The 16,181-nt window shown below is 38.7% G+C and overlaps 1 protein-coding gene across 1 annotated transcript; it reads right to left on the minus strand.

Annotated features, from left to right (window-relative positions):
* Positions 1–7,831: 7,831 nt before the first annotated feature.
* LOC130232652 (macrophage mannose receptor 1-like) lies at positions 7,832–9,388 on the minus strand. Its single transcript, XM_056462626.1, has 3 exons — positions 9,071–9,388; positions 8,441–8,791; positions 7,832–8,284 (listed from the first exon to the last, which is right to left on the minus strand). Exons 1-3 carry the CDS (start codon positions 9,300–9,302, stop codon positions 7,923–7,925), a joined length of 945 nt encoding a protein of 314 aa, XP_056318601.1. The 5' UTR covers positions 9,303–9,388; the 3' UTR covers positions 7,832–7,922.
* Between the last annotated feature and the right edge of the window lie 6,793 nt (positions 9,389–16,181).

Consider the following 16,181-nt stretch of genomic DNA (forward strand, 5'->3'; position numbering starts at 1 on the left):
GCAGATTTGAAAGCCACAGACTGACGCTTTTAAATCTGTTTACAAAGATGCCTTTGCCAACCGTGTTGCTGGTGTTTTTGGGAATATTATGTTGTAAATCTTTGTTTACTGTGTTTATTCTTTAGATTTTGTTGTTGTTTTTCAGTGGAACAGAGTTAATTGGATTATATAACTTAAATAGATTTAATTGATGAAAACAATACAATAGCATCACAACAAATAATATGTTGTTTCAAGAGTCCTACTCTCACCTATGGTCATGAGCTTTTGGGTCATGACTGAAAGGACAAGATCTCTGATACAAGCAGCTGAAATGAGTTTCCTTTGCAGAGTGGCAGGACGCACCCTTATAGACAAGGTGAGGAGCTCTGTCACCCAGGAGGAGCTCGGAGTAGAGCCGCTGCTCCTCCACATCAAGAGAAGTCAGCTGAGGTGGCTCGGGCATCTGTTTCAGATGCCTCCAGGAAGCCACGACCTAGGGAGGTGTTCTAGGTATGTCCCACCAGGAGGAGACCTCATGGAAGACCCAGGACACACTGGAGGGACTACGTTTCTCGGTTGGCCTGGGAACGCCTCGGGATCCCCCCGGAGGAGCTGGAAGAAGTGTCTGGGGAGAGGGAAATCTTGGGTTCTCCTAAGACTGCTGCCCCCACGACCCGACCCCGGATAAGCAGATGAGAATGATGATGATGTAGAGTTCACACTTAGTTGATGATTGATTATAAAGCGTGTTTGACATGCTGTCCCGGGAGAGAGTGCTAAGCTCATAAGATCCTCAAGCCTCAAGGGGAGTTTGAGCTCAGGTAGATCTCGAGAACTCCCCTGCTTATTTATGGATACTGCCAAATTCAGGATTTCTATGGAGAGATATACTGCTGATTAACAGCTTGTCAATGGTACCAATTTGGTTAGGCCAATTCACCTGTTCCAATGTTATTGGACTGTTGGAGAAAACTGAAGAACCCAAGCAAGCATGGGGAGAACGTAAACTCTGCACATAAACGTTGACTTGAACCAGTGACATTCTTGCTGTAAGGCTTCATTCCTAACCCCTGGGCCACCGTGCTGCCCTATAGAGGGAAAGGTGGAGGAGTAAGGTTGGAAAGGGGGAATTCTTCAAAACGAAGATGACTGAGATAAGAAACTCTGGTTGTTTATAGTGAGTTAGGAATCATCTGATTGGTGAATCATGCATTAGTTAATGCAGGACCAGCCGTGATCAAACGCATAAGCATGTGATCCTCTCTAAATTACTTTATGAATAAACATCAAATAATAATACATGTAAAAAGTTAATTAAACATCTTCCATTTGTGATTTTCCTGTGAAAATGTGTTGGAACTGAATAGTTATAAAGGTCCAACATGTAAATAAAATTAGGAAATTTAGAATTATATTGTGTAATAAGGATAATGTAAGGAGTCACTTTTACAGTCTAAATAACATTATATTTATATCTGAGACGTGGTATCCTGGTATTGGTATTTCAGTATTGTTTACTCATTGGTAAACAGACATTTCTAATTTAAGAGGTATTTGGATTTACCTCTAACCCAGTTTTTTTCTTTTTATATGTACTGAAATTCTCCTTAGACATACTAGCCAATAACTGCAGAGAGCTTTACACAATCAAATAAGAATATCAACAGATGTCAGAAGTGTATTTGTGTGTAAAGAATGAAGATGAGTAGTTCTTACCTCAGAGGTGGTGTGTTTCTGTCTTTAGTCTGATGTTTCTGTCTGCAGTTTCAGACTGTGATTATTCTATATCTGCTCTCATCTGTCATTCAGCACGTCACAATATTTGTTTAGTACTCTAAACAAAAGACGCATTCAATGTTCTTCCTCGTTCACATATTTGTTTCTGTACATCTGTAGCAGCATGTTCATTTTAATGTGGTCAAGAGACTGTATGTTTCATAAAAAAAAATATTTACATACCAGCTACAAAGGAAAACCCTACTTGGGGTTTTGTTCATGAGTGAGAGAGGGATGGAACGTGAGATTGACAGGCGGATCAGTGTAGCAGTAGCAATAATACGGTTGATGTACCGGTTTGTTGTGGTCAAAATTTTTACCCAGTCAATCTACGTTCCTACTCTCACCTATGGTCATGAGCTTAGGATCATGACCGAAATGACAAGATCTCAGATAAAAGGAGCCGAAATGAATTTCCTTTACAGCGTGCCAGGGCGCACCCTTATAGATAGGGTGAGGAGTTCTGTCACCCAAGAGAAGATCGGACTCAGACCCAGAGGAGCTGGAGGAAGTGTCTGGGGAGAAGGAAGTCTGAGGTTCTCTCCTGAGACTGCTGCCCCCATAACCGGCCCCAGAAAAGTGGATGAAAATGAATGAATGAATTTCTGTTGTCGTTCAGTTAAAGCTATTTTACCTGTTGAAATATTTTCTTTTGTGCAGTGTTTATGTAATCTTACAGAGTTAATTATATAACTTATACAATATCTGAATGTGACGCAGGAATATTTCCTGCTGTGTAGAGGAAAGTCAGTTAGAGCTGCTGTGGAAATTTGAATAGGCAAAGGATCTTGGTCCTCACTTTCCATTTTTTTTATGTCTCCTTACACACAAATGGGTGTATGAGGTTGCTCACCTTATTTTTTTGAAACTGTAGAAGAACTGTAAGGGTGCAGCATGCTATTCACGGTGGATTCCTGAAGATAAACTACATATGTGAGCCTTAAGGCCCGCGCACACAGAGATGTTTTTTGCTCGAGTTTTCCATTGACGTTTAACGCCTCGTGACTAAAAACACCAACGCACAAAATGGCAGCGCCATTTAAAAAAAAAAAAGCCTCATGCTCATTTTTTTGTTTTGACGTGGCACGTCAAAACCTTCTCCACCAATCAGATTGGCACTTTTGTTCATGTGCATGGAGCTGCTGAATTTACAGTAAACAGCACTTGGAGGCGCTCAACCGCAAAGCTGTCAATGCGAGCGCACATTGAAGAAGAAGCCTAGAGGCGATATGAACGTGGAGCTGCTTATTGCACACCTGAACAATAATCATCTCTTCATTGCTAGAGCTGCTACATGAACAATTCATAACAGCAAGCATGTCAACTTTGTCAACTTCTTCTGTGTTACAAGCGGGTGTCTGAAGCTTACAGTTGTAGCACCATCTAACGTCAAGGAGTGATTTTTCATACTCTTTTGCTCAACGCCTGTGAAAATCACTTGGGTTTGAATCCGGAAAAACATCTTGAAAAACGCTGGCGATAAACGCAAACGAAAAGCGTCCCGGTGTGTACGAGCCTTTAGTCTAACATGTATCCTCCTCACCGAATCTAATAAAGTAAGGGAGACTCCCCTACTCCTATATATATATATATATATATATATATATATATATATATATATATATATATATATATATATATATACTATCAATTATTCTAAAAAAAAAAAAAACAATTTATTTTTAGTTGTGTTTGTTCGTGTTTCAAGTAACCCATTACAATTTTAATCAATTTGCAGTTACTGGGCCCTGTCATACACCAGGCACAAGATGTGTGTGGCGCATATTGTTACTATTTTCAGACCAGTGCAACCCTAATTTTCACGTTTTGCACCACATTCTTTAAATAGCAAATCTATTTGGGCCACTTTGTGGACTCATGGCTGTTCCAGTCTATAAAGGAGGTGTGTTAAGGCGCATTGTTGAGACATTGCTATTTGAGAAACTGAAATAGACCGCACCATTGACCAACTTAAACTGCTCTAAAGTCCAGCAGAGCACATCAATTATGTGCCTATGCAGGTCCAAACGCTTACACATTGCTTAATACACACAGGATGTACAGCAATACGCAAATATCTTTACAGATGAAAACAATTAAAGGATTAAAATATTACAAACATTATTATTTTCTACATAAATATAAACACCACTGCCTTCATGCCTTCTTCACCTCGGGGGGCTTTTTCAGTTTATTCATGACGATCTCCATCGGTATAATGTTATTATTATCAGCAGTATTATTGATTATCTGCAGATTTATATTTGTTTAATAAACACAAGTGTAGATTTGTCCACCTGTGGGGTTTTAGAGACGTCTGCATCACCATATGGGTCATCAGAACAGGACGTGTGTTTGGATATAACTCAGTGTTTTGATCACACTTCATTATTATTGTTCATTTATTCCTTTGCTGGAGATTAGAACTGAATTTAGAAATAGTTCTGAAAAAAATCTTAACAAACACAATTAAATATGTTAGTTATTGGATGTCTTCAGCTGAGCATGTTTCCAACATTTGATTAATCCCTCAAAGTAAAGGAGTATCCCTCTTGAAAGATTCATTTAAAGAAATTGAAATGTCCATGTTTATACCTGATGACACACTTTAATCATCCACAGAACAAACCAAATATCTAAAGTGTTTTCTGTATTTAAAATAACAACTAGTCAAGAGACACGAACACTGGCTGTAGATCAGTTTATTTCAGCTGGTTCACATCTTTATCTCATGATTTATGAATATTCATATTTTATATACAGTTGAACGCAGAAGTTTACATACACTGTATAAAAATGCACATAACCACATAAAAAAGTCAGATGTTAATGTTACAAGATTATTCTGCCTCTGAAAAAGCTCAGATGATGGTTTTGGAAGTTTCTGATTGGCTAATTGACAACATTTGTGTTAATTGGAGGCACAGCTGTAGAATTGTATTTAAGGAAAACCTCAATCACACTGCTTACTTGTGTGACAACATGGGAAAATCAACAAGCCAGGATCAACAAAAAAGCCAGATTACAATTAGCTAAATTACACTGGGAAAAAGACTTTTTGGAGACATGTCCTGTGGTCTGATGGAACTAAGATTGAACTGTTTGGCCATAATGACCAGTGTTACATTTGGAGGACAAAGGGGAAAGCTTAGTGCCTAGGAACACCATCCCAACTGTGAAGTATGGGGGCGGCAGCCTCATGTTGTGGGGCTGTTTTGCTGCAGGAGGGACTGGTCCACTTCACAGCATAGATGGCATCATGAAGAAAGAACATTAAGTAGAAATACTGAAGCAACATCTCAAGACATCAGCCAGGAAATTAAAACTTGGCCACTAATGGGTCTTCCATACAGACCATGACCCTAAGCATACTGCCAGATTAGTTCAAATGTGCTTTAAGGACAACAGAGTGAATGTTTTGGAGTGGCCATCACAAAGCCCTGACCTCAATCCTGTAGATAATTTGTGGGCAGAGTTAAAAAAGCTTGTGCGAGCAAGACAGCCTACAAATCTGACTCAGCTACACCAATTCTGTCAGGAGGAATGGGCCAAAATTCCTTCAAACTATTGTGAGAAGATTGTGGAAGGAGACCCAAAACATTTTACCAAAGTTATACAGTTTAAAAGCAAAGCTAAAAAAATACCAAGGAAATGTGTGTAAACTTTGACTGTCTAGAAATTAATAAAAAATTCTCAAAAAAAAAGAATTCTTTCATTATTCTGGCATTTAGCAAATGTAAATCATTTAGGTAATCCTTACAGACCTAAAATAGTAAACGTATGATTTAACACCAGACATTTAAAAAAAATGGTTATGCTCCTTTTTTAGAGTGAATGTAAACTTCTGGTTTCAACTGTATAACGTTTTCATCTGCCTTTTAAAATGTGTACTTACTCTAGACACTATGCTTCGAACTGTGCCTGGCTACGATTGCCCCCCTCCACTCTCCCCTGACGGCCCGCACTAACACTGCATTTTGACCTTTCGACCCGAGCACGCTTACATCATCGATGATGCGACTGTTCAGTTTAACAGAAGAGAAGTGCTCTCAGTCAGTACAATGAAGACTGATTTAGTTCTATTGCTTTGTATTCTTATTAGTTGTTTGGGATGCAATGACACACAGTCAAATCTTTAGCTGAACAGATTCAACACTTTTGATGCCCATAAATGTTTATAAACATCATCATGCTGTAGTATTAGGAGGTTTGCTGAAGGTGGCAGCTGAAGTGCAGTGAGGGGTTTTAGATCTTAGATGAACTATGACAATTTGCGTTTGTTAAAAAATAAGAATAATTGATAAATTCATATGAAATCATTGCTTAAACGTGACATCTCGTCTGCAGTTTCATGTTCGGGCACGCACAACTGAACCACACTCTGGTACACCTCTTCCAACCGGACCAGGGACGACCAACCACACCACACCCAGGCATGGCACGGACCACTCACACTTGTCAAATGAAACAGGAAACGGGTCAAATGCACTCAGGCATGGTTTGGATAGCCTAGTGTGAGTACGCTTTTAGATTAAACCAGATTTCATTCAGCTGAGACACAAATCAGGATTTACTGAAGATCTGCTGCTCACAGAATCACATTCAGCCAGTCATTTATATGATCAGAGCAACACATAAAGATACCAAACACCAGCAGATCTAGAAAACAGTTTCACTTAAACAGACTTAGACATAACTAAAATCTTCACCAGAAGAACCTTAAATCTTAAACAGTGGTGTTAAAACTTTAAAAGAACTTTATATAATGAAAGATAAGTACAGAAATTAAACTGTTGGCTAATTTTAAAGCACAAAGTTCACTGAGAACTTAGACTACTTTCCAAGAACAGAGTCACTCCAATGTCACTCTAGTGACAGTACTAGAGTTATGTCACTCCCTAGCTCTAGCTCCTGCAGGAGCATTCCTCAAGCTTCGACTACCCCCCCCTCCTGCAAGTCGCCCCGCCCACCGATGCTGACTCCCGCAGAGAGTTACCCCGAGCTTCGACTTAATCCCTTTATGACCATCTTCTAATGGCTACTTCCAGCAGGAAAACATGCCATGTCATAAAGCCTGAAACATCTCAGACTGTACTCAAATGGCCTCCACAGTCACAAGATCTCAATCAAATAGAGCACCTTCGAAATGTGGTGGAACGGGAGATTCGCATCATGGATGTCCAGACGACAAATCTGTTGCAGCTGTGTGATGCAATCATGTCAATATGGAGCAAAATCTCTGAGGAATATTTCCAGAACCTTGTTGAATCTCTGCCATAAAGGTTTGAAGGTGAAAGGGGCCCAACTGAGTTTTAGTATGGCGTACCTATTAAAGTGGCTAGTGAGTATGTATATGTGTATATCTATATACTTACCGGCCACTTTACTCTGCATAAAAAAATACTTTTGTTGAACCACATTTGAAGATATAACACTACACTAGACTTTGGGAAACACTGAGAACAGAATCCATCTTGTTGTCAAACTCTCAAACACCAGCAGGAGGCGCTACAGTGAAAACCATCATCCCTGCAGAAACATTCATTCCAGGAAGCTGAAATTTCAATACTAACTCTGAGCCAAACAAATCAACAGTTAAACACACTTTAATATATGCACTACATTAAACTTTCTGATTACTGTGATGCTGGAGAGACATTAGCAAATAAACAGGAGGCAAGAATACTGACTGTAGATCAGTTTATTTCATCTGATGTTCTGTTTACGTCAGGATTTAAGATCAGTCACATTTTATACCCAAACTTCTCTTCTGCCTTCCTGAATAAAGCAGATTTCATTCAGCTCAGACACAAATCATGTTTACTGAAGATCTGCTGCTCACAGAATCACATTCAGCCAGTCATTTATATGATCAGAGCAACACATAAAGAGACCAAACACCAGCAGATCTAGAAAACAGTTTCTGTAAACACTTAAACAGACTTAGAAATAACTAAAATCTTCAACAGAAGAACCTTAAATCTTAAACATTGGTGTTAAAACTTTAAAAGAACGTTATATAGTAAAAGATAAGTACAGAAATTAAACTGTTGGCTACTTTTAAAGCACAAACAGCAGAATCACTGAGAACTTATACAAGAACAAATCTAACATATACGAGTTGAAAACACAGTGAATGTAAGTAAACACAGACACATCTTCTCTCAGTAGTTAGTGCAGATGAAGTTGAGTCTGCGAGATTCAGGAAGGCTGATCCAGGTCTGATCTCCTCCAGACTGAACTGCTCCTTTTCTGTTCTCCAGTTTGCAGTTTTCCGGTGTGCTGCCGTTCCCTGGAGCCCAGTTCTGATAGCACACCATGTCTCCACTCACCCAGAGCCACATGTTCATGCTGCAGAAGTTGTGTAAACCCAACCACACCGCCTCAGTAGTCGCCAGTTTAACCACGTTCATCACACGACGCTGCATCTTCACTGACTGAACCGAGACCAGATCCACATGATTCTGTCTGCAGTATCTCAGAGCTTCAGACCAGGACAGATTCTGCTGGATCACAATCAGTTTATCTGGACACAAAACAAAGCAGAAACTAGAGAGAGACTGATCAAAAACAACATGCAGAACAAACACTGTGGAGGAATTTGACATGTCAGACATGTAGAGTCAACTTTAAGAGATCTGGAGCTGATGATGGATTGAGTGTGTTGAGAGGATCTGCTCACCTTCATGACACACAAAAGGAAGCTGCCATTTACCACTACACAAGTAGTCACTCCATCGTCCCTGATTGACCTTTTCAGTTGCTGCACAGTGTTCATTATCTGGAAGGCTAGGTTTGCTAGTTTTCCAGTATCTGAACGAGGAGTTGCTCTGATCTGACCACTGCCATGAGTCTCTGAACAGACCGATCCAGACTGCAGATCCAGATGAGTTTCTGTCATTAATGAACTTCTCCAGCTGTTGATTCTCATTCTGGTTCCTCACAGTGACCAGATCAATGTGATTCTGTCTGCAGTAATTCTGAGCGTCTGTCCAGTTCATTGACTGATTGACAAACACCAGTCCTGCGCTCACTGAAGTCAATGAATGAATTGATTAATTAATAAAATTACTTGATTAACAGGAGCATCATTAAAATGTTTGTTATTAATTGAATGAGTTGTTATTTTTATCGATATTACAGAAATCTGCCACAACAGAACTTCTGACAAACATATTCAGAATCATATAATGTGTTATTATACAGAATCTTTTTATAACACATGCAGTATCTACATATTTTATTATCAATATTATAATCATTAGAAAAGCAATATAAAGACTTAAACATATTCAGCAATATGTGTACTCACTGTTGTAGCAGATGAAGAACCAGGGGATATTACATGCCCCATCAAACCACTGTCCATTACTCAGAACAGTGCAATTATCACTGCCGGCAGGTTGTCCAGATGCCCAGTTCAAAAACAGTACAGGATCACCTGAAGACCAATGCCATTTACTATCATTTGTACCCTGAAGACCAATCCAGACACCATCATTATTCACTTTCACACACTTGTTCAGCTGGATCATGTCGTTCATGTTGTGAACAGTGGCCAGATCTGTGTAATTCTCTCTGCAGTATCTCTGAGCTTCAGTCCAGTTCTTCTTCTCATTTATAAAGTGATACTGACGCTGAACACATTCAGATATGGAGCAGAGAGCTGTGAAAGAGACACTTTGCTTTAATGCTTTTCAGAACAGAGTCAAACCTAATGAAACTATAAACCATAAATAAAACTACACACACACTCACCAATGAGGAGAAGAGGGAAATATAGACTTTGGGCCATTTCTGAGGAAGAAACACATTGAAAAACTCAAATCAGGATTCCAACATGATTTACAATCATCAAGATAACATTGGTTAAAGACTGTAGATGTGAGTAGTTCTTACCTCAGAGGTGGTGTGTTTCTGTCCTCAGTCTGATGTTTCTTTCTGCAGCTTCAGACTGTGTGATTATTTTATATCTGCTCTCATCCATCATTCAGCACGTCCCATAATTTCCATTTTTTTTGCATATTGAACATCCGTGAAATAAATATATATATATAATCATAATAATAAATAATTCTGAAATGTTAAATATAAACTATGAAAAAATTATTTTAAACATAGTTTACATTTTTTATTTCATACCAAATCAGCTGTTTTTATATTTGTATATCTTGTTTAACTTTTTGGATCACATTTGTTTATTACTCAAAAAACCCTGCTCATATTTAACTTCCTCCATATTAGTTTTCTGTCCTCTTCTTTCTTCTTTTCACATATTTGCATGCTGACATCAGTGTCATTCAGAATCAGTCACGAATGTAGACATTGAGCAAAATATTATTTACATATGAACTTTAATGATGTACTGTATGCTTCATTGGTCACAAATAAATAACTAATGTGATGTAATAACAGGGTTTTTGATGTTATACCATCAGTTTTAGTGCAGGGATGCCCAAACTTTTTTGTATGAAGGGCAAAAAACCAAATATCATTGAGAGCCGTGAGCCAAAATTAAATATACCAAACTATTTTACAATAATGTTGCCATGGTTAATCTTCTAAATAATTTAATAATATTTAAAAATAAATACCAAATATTAACAATAACTTATTGCAATACAATCAAACGATCACATTTATAACACAGAGTTGTTCAATGCTGAATACACAAGTCAAGCAGAATCTGCCTGTTACAACTGGCTCAAAATTGTAACATAAGAGAGACAATGCTGACCAGGTGAATTGAAAAGAGAAATTATTTAGTAGCAAAATAGCACAAGAAACACAAGTATTTAAAGTAATCAAAGTCAGTATGAATGGAAGTCAGTAGTGAAAAGTGTGTGCAAAATAAAGTTATAAAAACACCAGGCTGGGAGGTCCGGCTAATCAAGCTCTCTTCTCATGTAAAATGTTGGACTCTTTATACGCACCACATTATGGGTCTCAGTTGAGATAACCCACCCACAAATCAGCAACCATGCACGCTCTGCAAATCACAAAAAAGAACCAAAACAAACAGCAACACCGTTGCCTTGGGAAACTCGCATTTTGCTAAATTTACTGTGAGTTTCACGAACACGCTCCAGATGCTGTTGCCATGTATCACTGCAAACAACCATGTCATCTAAATAAACTGCACAACCTGAAAACCCAGACACTGGGTTCATTAATCATTGAAATGTTGCTGGTTACAACAGAATAAGAGTATAATCCTGAAAAGATATCACAAATGCAGTAGTCTCTTGTGCTTGAGGTGTTAAAGGAACCTGCCGGTAACCCTTCAACAGATTGAATTTACTTACAGACTTTGCCTCTATCTGTCGGGTGACAGTATGTACATTTTAAATTAAATCTGATTAAATGACATCATTTGAATTGATACATTTAATTTAAGCTTTTTGTAGCAAAAAAAAAAAACAAAAAACAAACAAACAAAAGGTTAAATTAAATTTGAAATGACAATCTCTAAACCATACCCATCATTCTCTCTCTCAGATAGTATGGCAAGCCAAATCAAAGGTTACCCACAGGCCCTAGTTTGGGCATCTCTGGTTTAGTGTGATGTATAGACTAATTACCATGTTTGTAAACATTCAGGATGCATGCACAGTGAGGTGGCAAAAAAAAAAAAACGGGAGCGCCAGCATTTCCAACGAGGGAATGACATCCGATGCAGTACAGAGTTTGTTGTGGTCTTAAAAATAAGTTATTTTGATTACAGATTATATGTATAATTTACATAATGCTTTCAGCGTAATATAACAGCATGTCACCCAGTGATAAGCGCAGTGATTTGGCAAAATTTATGTTAAAGTGAGCACCCTCCAAATGGATATTGGATAAGACGACATGGCGAAGCATGGTATGTGAACTTACAAAAAGAGGTAAAGTTGGTTTTATATTCGCATATTCGGACTTTCTCCTTATGAATATAATTTCATGAAAAGTATTATTTGCAAACTCGAAATAGCGAAATCATATTAGCAGCCAATGACTATCTAAGTCACATTTGCAGGTTATTTCAGACCAAATATTCAGTGCCGTGGTAAACAATATAGGGAGTGTGTCTCACAAGTTGTCACTGAATGAATGTGTGAATATAAAACCAACTTTACCTTAATATCTTACACTTTCACGTTTCATTCTTAGCAGTCAGTATCCGCAGTTTAATTAACCATGTATAACAAATAATGTTACTAAAACAAGTAATGTGCATGATTCATCACAGCGTGAACTTACCTAATATAACATGAGAACTGCAGAGTCCAGCATTTTTAATTAGGTCGTCAATTCATTCAGCTCTCTTTTAGACAGATGTCTGTGGTTGCCAGTAAAAGCCGTGTGGTGTACGGTAAATGTGAAGTTTTCTATTTATGGACTTTGAATTTGGCATCCTAGGTTGGTAATTCATCTATACAGTTGGCTTTTCTATTTCTCTGATGAGCCTCTTTTTATCTTACTTCTAAACAACAGTAACAAATGAGCAGACTGAAAATACTAGTGGTCTGTGGAAATGTTGTGATCTGAGGTTGATTTGCTTTTTATCTCCAAAGTCACTGCTTTAAAGTGTAAATTAATCTAATGGAAAGTAAAACAACACTCCCCTAAACACGTACTTAACATGTTTAACCAGTGAGTCCTTGTTTGCATGGGAATTGGTTGCTCTAATAAGGAAGCTAAAGAGCTGGCCTCAGTTACACATGCACATGTTGTCATCTTTTTTAAAGACTTGTTTAAAGACGCTTCTGGATACTTAAAAAAAGAAAAAAAAAACATGTTATCTCTCTCTTTAATCATCCATCACACTCAATAGCCTCTCTAAATGCATTTCCATCCTCTGCAATGGTTATCTGTCTCCCCATACAGAAAGCACTCTCAATGCTGTGTTCACCCTTTCATTTTTTGGTTTCCTTAGATGCTCAGAAAATCCCTATAACCTCTTATTTCAACAAAAGCATCCACAGTCTCAGATGTAACCTTTATTGATTAGAAAACTACTTTCCTCAATAAACAAAGCAAAACAGATCAATCAATCAAAAGACATTTCATTTACATATTTGATTTTCCCTCCCCCACACGCCTCTTTTAAACACTCAGTTTTTATACATTTCAGGAAGTCCCAAAATCCCAGTCCCCTTTCCCCCCCATCCGTGGATGACAACAATAGCCCGGTAACGCGATTCTGGTTCCAGAAACACCTCAAAGAAATCATCCGCCTTTCAGGCTTCTCTCTAGATTCATACTCCAGACATTCCTTTAGAATCGAAGCAGCCACCACAGCAACGCAAAAAGGTCTCTCGCAACAGCAAATACAGACCCTGGGAAGCTGGTTATCTGACGCCTTCAAGACCTACATACGTCTCAGCCAGTGCCTCAAATAAGCTCAGAAGACCCTCACCAGTCGACACCCACCTCCGGTGCAGCCTTTGTATGGTCACATAGCCCTCTCTGTGGATAATGCAGACACGCACCTCTCAAAAAAATTTAACTAAACATTGCAACATGTAGCGCAAGCTCTGTGATTGGTCGGCTTGATACAGGTGTAAGGCTCCATAATTTCAAACCCTGAGAACTGTTGTGAAAATTCTACGCGGTGAGAATTGTCAGGCGATAAAAAAATGTACTTTCTGATCTGAGAAGATCAAAAAAACAGCTGTTCAACTGTTCATCCTGAGCCCCCCTTCTTGACTGTAAGATTCAGATACCACAGATACTTTGATGTCATTGACAATACAAGCATGGGCTGGAAACACAGAGCTACACCTCACCAGATGGGAATGCGAGAATGCTCACTCCTCTCCTTTCACCATGAGTCCCCCCTTTCTTTTTGAGTATTAGTCTAGTTGAGTAGTAGACTACAGAGTGCCGAGATAATGTCCATGAGAAGAAACGCAATCCCGGTGCGTGGAACTTTGTAGGGCGTTTGGTCCCTAATGAACGTATAACTGAAGAGTATAGGATCCGTTCTTACAATTAGAAATACAGTCTAAATTTAACGATCACTTAAAATTGGAGTCAGATTAAATTCGGAGCTGAAAATAAAATATAAACAAATTCTCATAAATAACACAATTGTTTTCAGAAGCACTAGAAAAGGCTTACATGGATTTAACCTTCGACCATGCTGTTAGTTTCATCATTGGGCTAATAGATGATTATACAGTTGGCTTGGTACAGGTGACGAGCGTGGGCTATGCTGAGAGCTGTGAGCCCGATGTTGCGAGTGTTTACAAGTGTCGAGTCCCATGAAGAAACTCCAGATGGAAACTTTAGTTATGCGATTACCTTATGATTAAAGTTGTTCCACATCCCATGGTTCCTGCCTCTGAATAAATTTTTAGCTACTTGTAGCGTTCAGAAAAAACAAAATACCAGCAAAGAAATGACACGGAGGAACATAAACACCTACTGCCAGCTACCGTTTCAGAAGTGTTATTGCATAGCAACAGAAACAACACGCAGTACTATAAATGCATGACTACATGCAAGACAGGTGCCGTGGGTCATGCCGATCACTTGACACAGAATTATAAATTAGCCTTAACTCCAGCAGGACTTTCCCCTCCCCAAGCCCCCATTGTCACCCCTGCCCACCCCAACATGTCCCCCAACCATTTATATAGTGCTGTTACTCCCCAGCTCTAGATCCAGCAGGAGCATTCCCCAAGCCTCAACTACTGCAGGAGTCAACCCCCCCTATCAGCCCTCCCTTCTCTCCCCTATCCCGCAGGAGTCTTCACAACCCCTCACCCTTTTTCCCAGACTCCAACAGGATTCTGCAAGACCCCGCCTACCCATGCTGACTTCCGTAGTGTTACCCTGAGCTTCGACTTAATCCCTTTATGACCACAGTGTACGTGTACCCATCTTCTGATGGCTACTTCCAGCAGGATAACGCGCCATGTCATAAAGCGTGAATCATCTCAGACTGGTTTCTTTAACATGACAATGACTTCACTGTACTCAAATGGCCTCCACAATATTTCCAGTTATTGAATCTATGCTACGAAGGCAAAAGGGGTTCAACCAGGTTCTAGTATGGTGTACCTAATAAAGTGGCCGGTGAGTATGTATATGTGTATATATCTATATACTCACCGACCCCTTTACTGTGCATGAAAAATATATTTTTGTTGAACCACATTTGAAGATATAATTTGAGGAAATGACCTACACTAGACTTCAGGAAACTTGGAGAACAGAATCCTTCTTCTTGTCAAACTCTCAAACACCAGCAGGAGGCACCACAGTAAAAAAACATCATCCCTGCAGAAACATTCATTCCAGGAAGCTGAAATTTCCATACTAAATCTGAGCCAAACAAATCAACAATTAAACACACTTTAATATATGCACAACATTTAATTTTCTAATTACTGTGATGCTGGAGAGACATTAGCAATTTAACAGGCTGTAGATTAATTTACTTCATCTGATGCAGGCCTGTAGCCAGGGAGGTTTTGGGTGGTTCAAAAGACCCATCCTTTGATGACAAATTTGAAAATAACCCATTGAAAAGGGCTTTAAGACTAAATTCTCTGTGAATTCTCTGACCGTCACACTGGTGTGACTTCAGCTAATCAGTTTTGGCCAATGTAATTTTTCACGAGTCCAACATCTACACTCTCAGCAGTGGCGTAGCGCAAAATGCGGGGGCCCCCCTGCAAGGCTTACTGACGGAGCCCCCTGGTTATAAGCGGGTGGCGGGGCCGGGGTGGGGGGGGGGGGGTGATGTGGGGGTAATAGCCATATGAAACTGAAGAGTGGCGGGAGGGATTTAAGCGATCTGAAACTATAGAGCGGGGGGGGGGGGGGGGGGTGTAATACTCAGAAACTTGACAGCTTCTGTACCTTTATTTCTGAGAGTGTAGTTGTGCAAGAAAACATACAATTGGATATAAGTCATTTTTAGCTATTGTGTTGTTTTTTAACTTAGTAACTTTTACTCTAAATCTTAAACCTTATTTTTGACAGATAAAAAGGTGTGAAGCACCAGAAGCAGGCCATATTAAAATGAATTTGAATATTAATTTGGCTATTGTTGTTATTATTTTCAATCAAATGTACTTTTTTTTACAAGAGAAGCTAGAAGAATCATGAAGCTCTTTTATTATTATTAAATATTGTTTTTTATTATTATTCAAATAGCCAAATCTTGGTTGAGGAAAGTTGAATGTGTTTAGTTATTTGTCAAATAAAGTCTACAGGTTTTTAATTTAAAACTTTAACAGATTCAATTTTTTTATGGAATAATAAATTTTTATTTTTAAAATAAGTATTTATTCATATTTCTTTATTCTAAACTTTAGGAAATATTTTGGTACATTAAAAAGTGTGGTTATGATGACCACCCGTCAAGCTAATCCAGTTATAAATAGTGCTTAAAATGTCACTAAAATGCAGTATTTAAAGCTCATTTT

The sequence above is a fragment of the Danio aesculapii genome, chromosome 7 (assembly GCF_903798145.1).
Source record: "Danio aesculapii chromosome 7, fDanAes4.1, whole genome shotgun sequence".
Classification (NCBI taxonomy): Eukaryota; Metazoa; Chordata; class Actinopteri; order Cypriniformes; family Danionidae; genus Danio; species Danio aesculapii.